At 39.5% G+C, this 10,129-nt stretch overlaps 1 protein-coding gene across 1 annotated transcript; it reads left to right on the forward strand.

Annotated features, from left to right (window-relative positions):
- Positions 1 to 332: 332 nt before the first annotated feature.
- On the forward strand, positions 333 to 6,499 carry LOC115388803 (monocarboxylate transporter 1). Its single transcript, XM_030092078.1, has 5 exons — positions 333 to 404; positions 2,425 to 2,685; positions 4,887 to 5,030; positions 5,218 to 5,991; positions 6,119 to 6,499. The coding sequence occupies exons 2-5, from the start codon at positions 2,469 to 2,471 to the stop codon at positions 6,352 to 6,354; spliced, it is 1,371 nt and encodes a 456-aa protein (XP_029947938.1). The 5' UTR covers positions 333 to 404; positions 2,425 to 2,468; the 3' UTR covers positions 6,355 to 6,499.
- Positions 6,500 to 10,129: the final 3,630 nt, after the last annotated feature.

Raw genomic sequence — 10,129 nt, forward strand, 5'->3', positions numbered from 1 at the left:
TAGTGAGTCCTCATCCATCTGCCCATTAGTCCAGTTATTCGGTTCTTTTATCGAACTACGATAAATGAATACTTGCATTCAAACCGAAGTGTTCAGCACTTTGATCTCAAACTCAGAGTCAAGTGATCGATTCTTGAATGAAGTGGTCTATTTTATCAAATATTTCTGCAACTTTGCCTTCTCACCTGGAGGTTCTTTTATATCATAATTCATTTCTCCATTATTCATCTTCTGTTAACTCTTTCACTCTTCATTTCCCCAGCACGTCGTCGTGTGACCTGAGAGGTGGCTTCTCCACACTGAACGTCTTGCTTTTTGATTTTGCCGACCATCAGTGTTGAAAGAGGGTAAGGCAACCGTGGCGAAGAGGAATCCAGATCAGTCACGTATGCTTTTTTTCAAAGGTGAGAACGAACCTCTTACATCTGTGAAAGCTCTCACATAAAACCAACACCCAGTGCCTTTCCTATTGTGACCTGCCCTATTTTTAACGGCATCAATATCCAGTGAGAGTCGCCCCCCTAAAGAAAACATACACAAACATCTTTGTCAAACAATGACAGGATATATATGTTGTTTCAAAGTTTATGTTAAAACCATAAGGAAGCTGTAAAGTAAAACCTCTGGGTATATATTCTGATTGCTGAACAGCTTGATTGAAACTAATGATATCAGCTGACACATTGCTTCCTCTTTGCAAATAAATTGTTGAATGATGCGTGTCTTTGTAATGACATGAAAACATTTTAAACAATGGACCTGATGTGCAAGTACCTGGAAATATGCACCGCAAATAACAGGTGAAAGCAAAGTGATGGAGTTATAGAGTGAGATCAGAAGGCTCCTTTGCTTAGCACTACTTTTGCTTCATTTCGTCTGCTTGTGCCATTATATTGTGAGAGACTCTCGGTGTTATACATCAGCAATCACCTTGCAAAATGTCACTTTTATGTGGTGACTGCAAATTGAAATAATGTCACCCCAAAAAGCAACAATTTTGTTATTCTAAGTGTTCACACGGAATAAAAAAGAAATATACCTTTTTCCCCACCCTGCCATAGCCCTCCATTGCCTATAGCAGCGGTAGAATAATGCAGGAGGCACATTTACAGCTGCACTGTAGCACCTAAAACCCCAGCTCAATAACAACAGTTCCTTAATGCATTAAATATTCACTACTTGCTGAGCACAACTGGCTTATCCAATAAGTTTTCAGAGCACTAAACCAATTCATCAACCAAATCAAGTCCTCCTTGGCTGAAAAACACTATATCATCACCCACTCGAGAGCACAGCCCTGAGCTATTGAGCTGTATGAATTCAACCTGTGTTCGTGGTCTGATCGATGTTCTCCCTGGATAGTCTCCCCTGTGTAAACAATACAGTAAGTTGTTTGACTCTGCAGATGGACTCTTATTCATCACCGCTAAAGTGAAACTGTGTGAGATCAGCGGGTGGGAGCTCAGCGAATACATGCAGATGGCAATTCACAGCAAAGCAACACCATAAATGACAACTTTATTTTTACAGTCTGCTCGTAGGTTACAGAAACATAGTTTTAAAACCCCTGTTCCTTTTCATATTCACAGCAGGTAACATAAAAGCAGTCTCCAGGGCACACACTGGATTTCACATACAGTGAATTTGACCAAAGTCTTCAGACAGAAGAAAGACCAAAGTGGTCACTTCATGCTGAGATCAGTATTATGAAAAAGCCTTTGATTTGTTTTTCTTATACATACTGAGCAAAATACAAAAAGTTGAAAGCATGGCGCACAAGAGCATCTGCCAAAAAGCTACTACACATGATGATTGAGAACTTATGGGCTGAAAGGTCCAACAATCAGTTTGTTTTGTTATCATTAGTAGCCTATTTATTCAAATGTTTTTCTTCCATTTGATGTGAACACTAATGTCTTAGTCTTTGTATGACTTTTGCATTTATGCGTAGTTTTCTTAGCACATTAAAACGTTTATGCAGTGCTCCCAAACTCCAGTCGATTGTGAAATTAGAGTGGTAAAACCAACATTTCAAAAATAAATAGCAAAATTCAGTTCCATTGAAAATGGAACAGATTTGCAAAAGCTGTGATATCAGTTTTTGTTGGAATCTCTGAGGAGAGACTGCACTGCTTCAGCTCAGACACAGCAAACAACAAAAACAGAGAAAAAAACACTCCCTACAAAATAAGGTGTCTTACTATCTTATGAGTGATTCATGCTTTTCCCTGTCACAAGTAACATTCCCTGTCAGCGTCTTAGTACATTATTACAAGCAAATGAGAAAAGAGTTCATCCATCTAAAGAGAGCTGAAAAGATTATATTGTCAATAATTCAATACAATAACCAGGTAAGTTATGAAAACATGAATTTGATCTTTAAACTGTCACTAAGCAAGTAATTTTCTTTGTTCCTTTCTGAAGGTTCTCATATCTGAATCTGAAGAAGATTTTTAGGAGGAAGAGAAATGGCGCCTGCAGTTGGCGGTCCTGTCGGCTACACCCCACCCGAGGGCGGCTGGGGATGGATGGTGGTGGTCGGAGCGTTTATCTCTATTGGTTTCTCCTACGCATTTCCAAAGTCCATCACTGTGTTCTTCAAAGAGATTGAGGCGATCTTCAACGTGACCAGTAGCCAGGTGTCCTGGATCTCTTCCATCATGTTAGCTTGCATGTACGGTGGAGGTGAGTTACAACCTAAAATCAACAAGTAGACAAACTTGACATTTCACACACGAAAAAAAATTATAGATCGAGTTTTTTTTTTGGCTTTTGACTCAATTCTAAAAGATTCATAGCGTCCGTATTTCCAAGAGTGGCTTTTCAGACCGATGGTGTCGACAAAGAGGCCAAAGATTCTCACACAGTCACAGCGCAGATTAACATTTCCTGTACTGTGACAACAATATCACGATCCATCTTTGGAAGTGCTGTTGCAACGCTATCTGTCTCCAGAGCTCACAAATGGGATCTGGGGAGGGTCTGGCTTTGTATTCTCAAGCATTGTTTTCCCTTTTGCTTTGAGAGCGGGGCACCGCCAGGGGGGTTCGGCTGAGAGCCTGCACTGATGTGACATGAATGAGATGATGTCACGCAGGTCTGGTCAGTCAGGTGACGATAAAACTCCTATTCATGTGCACAATATTCGACACGAAACAAGCCCGGTTCAAAGAAACAGTCCTCATCCCACAAGACCGTCTGCTCTGAAATCAAAACACCGCCACTCTCTTTGCTCTGATGTGTGATAAAACAGGAAAAAAATGATGACTGGGGCATCTAATTTTAGAGATGTTTCCTGGAAGTTACATTATTTTGCCAGAGTAGAAAACAAAGAAAATGTGCAGAGTAGAAAAAGTATTATCCTACAAACTGCAGAAATTAAAACGGTAGTATAGGAACATTTTCTTATGAGGTTGGCATCAAATATGCGCAAAACTTCAAAACATACTGCAGTTATTGTATTTCTGTTGAATCCTATAAAGCCAAGCGGCCACACTTCTGCTATTTCGTTAACACACCAGTGTACACCAAAGGGGAACAAAGCATCTCCTCCATGTTAAGCCAACATTACTGAACAAAGTGAGTATCGTGTTCCCTGTGTAAAGGAATCAATGCTGCCTATTGTTCCGAAACACATTCTCTTTGCCAGTGGCTGCAGAATGACATGCAAGCAGTAGTTAATCTGACTTTCACTTTATATGGTGTTAGTTAACGCTTTCGTAGATAAGCTTGTTCGTTAACAGCGTTTTTCTTGGCAGCGAACTTGCGTCTTGTGATCTCATGATCCTTATACATGTTAAGGTGCTCTTCTCTTTGTTTATTAATGCAAATTATTACAAGTAAACACACAAAGGAGGGGTGGGGGGGGGGGGTACTGGCTCTGCAAAGTAATTGAGATTAAGTGAGTAAATGTTTGCACGTGCTGTGAGTGGATGTCAGTTGAGTCTGCGAGAGAGCGATTCCGAGCACGTCAGCAGGAGGAGTTCATTAACGGCCTACTGTTGCGTACCTCTGTACTCCTCCAATTTTTGATTCATTACGTTCATAATATTCTACATTGGTTTGTCTCCAACCTTTTTATCCTAAGCAACCCTCCCAGCAAAGCAGAAGGAAAGAACTCATTGTTTGTGCGGAGACTGCCTGCATTACAATTTAAAAACCCTTTGTCTTGTACCATGCTGGCAAATGAGTCTGGACAACCTCTAAACAAAAACTGTCAGTTTCCATTTAGATTCATTGTGGGGTGCAGGGATTTGGCAGGAAGGCAGGAGTGTCTTTGCGGATCCTCATACTCATTTAAGGTTGTTGTTATAAGACGGAGATGGAGATGGTGTTTTGTGACCTGAACCCTCGACGCATTCCAGCCATTTGTCCGTGGGTTATTGCAATTTTCTTGAGCTGATGTTCAAACCTGCATTTTAATAAGTCAATTTACTATTGCCTTTTTCTGAAACTTGCCAAGACAGTCCCCCAGAAAAGAAAAGCATTCAAAATAAGCTTATAGTATTTTTGTGTTGTTTTATCCCTCATATGCATCCCAGTCAAAATGTCTGCAAACACTAACACTTAACATACTTATCCAAACTGACATACTTCCAGTAATCATGTGTCAGGAATACATTAAAAAAAAAAAAAAAATCACTAGTTAGATTATTCTTTCATTGAGACTTTATTGTCGTTTTTCTGACAGATCATATTATTAATGGCACATGAACACATCTGCTGCAGTGCAGCACTGACAAAGATGATTGCAGAAGTTTCCTGTATTTGCAGAGCCTGAGCCGTCACACTGACGCCCTCTGGTGGCTGCACTGTCCAAATGATTTAACATTCAGCATCTGATACCTGTGTGTCTCTTTGTGCATTTTGATGTGTTTGCTCTTCAGGTCCCATCAGCAGCATCCTGGTGAACAAATATGGGAGTCGTCCTGTTATGATAGTCGGAGGATGCATGTCTGGAGCAGGCCTCATCGCTGCCTCTTTCTGCAACTCCGTTCAAGCACTGTACTTCTGCATTGGTGTAGTGGGAGGTACCTAATAATAACTTTCTGTATTTTCAAGATTGGTCAGATTCCTTCTTTGATCTACTGTGCACTGTTGCCATCTGGTGTTCTTAAAAAAATATAACACCAAGAATTATTTGTCCAAATGCTGTTTTAACCCTCAATTTTTTATTTTTTTTTAAAGATACTAATACTTTAAAACTGATTGTTTCAGGTTTGGGATTGTCCTTCAACCTGAATCCTGCTCTCACTATGATTGGAAAGTACTTCTACAAGAGGCGGCCTATTGCAAATGGGATCGCTATGGCTGGCAGCCCTGTGTTCCTCTCCACTCTGGCTCCAATTAACACCTGGCTGTTTGACAAGTTTGGATGGAGAGGAAGCTTTTTGATCCTGGGTGGCCTTCTCTTCAATTGCTGTGTTGCTGGTTCCCTGATGCGACCAATTGGACCGAAACCCAAACCTCCAGAGAAGACAACTGAGAGGAGGACTGTTATGCAGACTATCAATAGCTTCATTGACCTTTCTTTGTTCAAGCACCGTGGCTTTTTGCTTTATCTTACAGGCAATATTGTCATGTTTTTTGGCCTTTTTACACCTCTGGTGTTCCTCTCTAATTATGCCAAGAGTAAAGATATCCCCAAGGAAAAGGCAGCTTTTTTATTGTCCGTGCTGGCCTTTGTTGACATGGTGGCACGACCCTCTATGGGCATAGTGGCCAACACTAAGTGGATCAGGCCCAGAATACAATACTTCTTTGCCGTCTCTGTGCTGTATAATGGTATTTGTCATATTCTGGCACCAATATCTGTAGACTACAAAGGTTTTATTATCTATGCTATGTTCTTTGGGTCTGCCTTTGGCTGGCTGAGCGCAGTGCTGTTTGAGACCTTGATGGACCTCGTGGGAACTCAACGTTTCTCAAGCGCGGTCGGCCTCGTCACTATTGTGGAGTGTGGCCCTGTATTGCTGGGGCCCCCATTGCTCGGTGAGTAAAACCAGCTCATTTTGAATTCATGTTCATGTAGCTAAACCTAACAGGACCAAACAGTTCATCTAAAATACCTTTCTCTCTCTCTCTCTTTCTCTCTCTCGGTCTCTTTTTGTCTTGACAGGAAGGTTCAAAGACATCTACAATGATTACAAGTACACATACCAGAGTTGTGGGATCCTCCTCATCATTTCCAGTGTCTTCCTATTTCTAGGGATGGGACTCAACTATCGACTGCTGGCAAAAGAAAAAAAGGAGGAGGAGAGGAAGGGCAGGATGGGAGTTAGAGTAGAGAAGTCCAACAGGGACAATGCTGCCAAAGACGGTGCAGAGGCTAAGAACACAGAGGACACAGTCTAATGTTCTGTACCATGTCCGCTTACGTTTTAGTTCAATTTCGTGCAGTTGGTGGGGTGGCTATTCATGAAAAATTGATGCTTTTGTGGAACAGGCCACATCAACATTTCTGCTCTCTTTCATAATGCATTGTTTTAGGAGACTGCCATGGAAATCATTGACTCACTTGCAGTTCAATGTAAAATATTTACATGCTTACTAAATCCCTTTAAACTAATAAATATTCTACATAAAACATACCTCTTATATTCGAGCTGAGGCTGATAAATGCTTTGCTGAGACTATTCAACTTAGATGTGCCTTTTAATGCCACTTATACAATGTTATGACATTTATCTAAAATCAGGTATTATCACAATTACTTCTTCAAGGCTGCAGCACTACATTAATCCTATTCTGAGCTTGTAAAATGTATCTTAATGGACACAAGTTATTCCCCTGAAGATATACTTCATGTTATGTACCTCACTTTTCTTGAAATGTAATTTCTGAAACACATTCTTTTTAAATAAAGTTTATTCCTCACAAGGGCCTATCGGGAAATACCAATTTTCAAAGGTTTTGACAATACAGTCCAAGCCATTATAGCTTTGTTTCTTTTACAAATATATTCATACTGACTGCACAATTGTTTTGTATAACACATTTTCATGGTCCATTTTTTTATGATGGATAGCATGAATTTACGATAATAATGAAGTTGTCAAAAACTTGTGTGATATTCCCATTGAAAGAACTGTGGGTACAAAATCCTCATCAAACATGTTATCTCAATAAACAACCATTTGACAATAATATCAGAATTTACTGTCTTCAATGTTCTTCATGGATTCTGCACAGAGCATTGTCTTCCTCCTCATAAATATGCTGATATTGTTCAAAAAGGCATCACAATAAAATGTAATTTTGTGTACAGACAATTTAATGGCAATCCCTTTTTTTAAATAACCAAGACAACTGTTTACATAAAACAATAACAATTCTTTCCATAATATTAATTTTTTGCATCTCTTTATGTTCAAGTGACTGAACTTCTACATCTTCCCCTGAGATGAACCCAGCGAGCTCTAACCAGACAAATTCCAACCTTTAGCAATCCCACAAATGTTCTGAGTAGTAAAGGCTCAATTAGAGTGAGAGGCAGTTTTGGAATTTTCACAACACAGACGTGAGGTCTATATGTGTCTGTCATAATGGTGATATCAGTCTTGGTTTGCACGTGCATTCAGACCTCAATATGTCAGATTCAAACCAACCGTTAGCTCATGTGTGGCGCGCACTCTGTCATAGGTCAGCATCACAGTCTATCACCAGGTAAGAAAATAAACTTACTCTACAGAGTCACAGCGTGCTGTCTGCCTGGTTATATTTTGTGAGGATGTGTTTGCATCAGCTGTGGCTAATTTGCAATTATCAAGCTAACTAGCTTAATAGCTAACGCTAGTGTAAGCTTTCACTTGGAGATTGACTCGTGGCTTTCTTCTCACATTGTTTGTAGTATCCCTGAATTTCTCGGGGGGCGGCGGCAATAGCAGCTTCTTACCGTGTCTTTTCAGACTGGAGAGAGGCCGTGCTTTTTTGCTTCAAGCTGTGGATGCCTCCCAGGGTGAATAACGGAGAGAAACCAGCAGACAGACTCCAGGAAGCAGCTGAGGACTGCAGTGACTTGTCCAATATGCAGCAGCTGGTAAGTCACATTATTAAATCCTCCATGTTAAATGTAGGTGACTACATACATAGACATTGACAGTTTAATACAGCACACTGCGGAAGAATTTAATTATAACTCAGGAAAATGGCCTGAACTGTATATATAAAGACACGTTGAGGTTTATTGCTCTTTTTTTTCACCAAGGTTACAGCAAATATCATGAAAAAGAGAAAACCTTGTCTTTTTCAAATACAAGCATGGTTGCACCAACTTAACCAACCAGGACAGGTAGGTTTTTTTGATAAAATAATTTTAAAAACTACAGCTGCATGATTCCAGACCAAACACAGGTTTATATCCAAATTGGCCCTCAATTTCCATCTGTTTTGTTTCCTCAAAAGATTTCCCCACAATGAAAGTTATTGCAGCAATGAAAAAAAAAGAGGTAATATCTTAAATGGAAAACAGCAGTAGAATTTGCTTGGCATCTGGAGGTTTATTATTTATTTTCAATGTGCTTGTCATTGCGAATGTCTCTCAGAATAACTACACTTTCGGTCAAGTTTACTCTAAGCTGTTTGATGAGGTGGAGATGACAAAGAGTTGGAAGGTCAAAGTTGACTCTGACATTGTGCAAAAGGACAGGAGGCTGCAAGATAACACCAAAACAATTGAAAGGCAGCTCAAAGTCATCCGAGAGTTACAGGTTCGTAGCTCGGTGACTACATTGCTTTCTCTGGCTGACGCTCAATCTTAGCATCTGTCTTTGAATACAGGTATTACAGGAACATAGAGTGAATATCTTTGTGTGTATGTTTTATTTTTTTCAGTTTGATAATGAAAGTCTGAGCACAAAGCTGCTGGAACAGTGTAGTGAAAATGAGGATTTAAGGAACAAGTATGGTTTTATTTGAGTGTTCTTTAAGGCAAACCTCTTGTGCTCTGTAAAAGTCAGCAAAACATGATCATCCTGTTCAAATATTCAACCTGTTATATTTATATAAGATGTTAATTATATTTTTTTAAATACAGAAACAACACATCAAGCACATGGTGTAGTATGCTTAATGAAACATTTCAACAGTCAGCCGAGAAAATGCATTTATGTGAGTAAAATATATCAGATGCTACTAAATTAACCAGTTTGGAATGTGCAGAAACATTTTGTAACAGTTTTTATGTATTTCAGTTGAATCTGAAAGAAAACAAACTCACCAATTCTTTGTGGAGAGCGTTGACAGTATTCAGGTGAAATGTAACTAAATCACAGTCATAGTGTTGTATGGGTAAAACACTTGGTTGGGTGTTTGATCTTTTGACTACGTGCTTCTTTTTTCAGAAACTAATTGCAGCATTTGACAACCTTCGTGTTAACGCAAAAGACAATCAACAACAAATACACAAAGGTACATAACTTTTTTTTTTTAGAATTTTAGAATATTTTAATAGTAGCTTGAAGGCATAGACAGTTTCTCCTGACGAATCACAAACAAGAACACAGTAGTGTGAAAATGTCAGAGAACATGTCCACTAACAATAGAGCTGGTTTTATAATGTTTTAAGTCAAAGAGAACTTGCTGCTTTATGAAGACGTAAAAGAAAAATATCCGAAAGACTGAAAATGATGTGACCAAAGGGACATGTCAGTCCAAGCTGTGTCCGCTAATTAGCATCACAGGTGTCTACAATCTTGTAATTAGTCAGTGGGCTCAAATATAGTGCGACAGGTAGTCGCTGTGCTTTTTGGTGACGTGAAGTGTACCACACTCAAGATGGACCAAAGGAAGCAAAAGAAAGAGTTGTCTCAGAAGATTAGAAAGAAAATTATAGATAAGCATGTTAAAGGTACAGGCTATGAGACCATCTCCAAGCAGTTTGATGTTCCTGTGACTACAGTTGCACATATTATTCAGAAATTCAAGATTCATTCACTGTAGCCAACCTTCGTGGACGTGGCCGCAGGAGGAAAATTGATGACAAATCAAAGAGACGGACAATACGAAAAGCAACAGAAGAGCCCAGAAAAACTTCTAAAGAGATTAAAGGTGAAGTTCAAGCTGAAGGAACATCAGTGTCAGATCACACCACCTGTTTTTGTTTGAACCAAAGTGGACTTCATGGGAGACG

The sequence above is a fragment of the Salarias fasciatus genome, chromosome 5, assembly GCF_902148845.1.
Source record: "Salarias fasciatus chromosome 5, fSalaFa1.1, whole genome shotgun sequence".
Lineage (NCBI taxonomy): Eukaryota > Metazoa > Chordata > Actinopteri > Blenniiformes > Blenniidae > Salarias > Salarias fasciatus.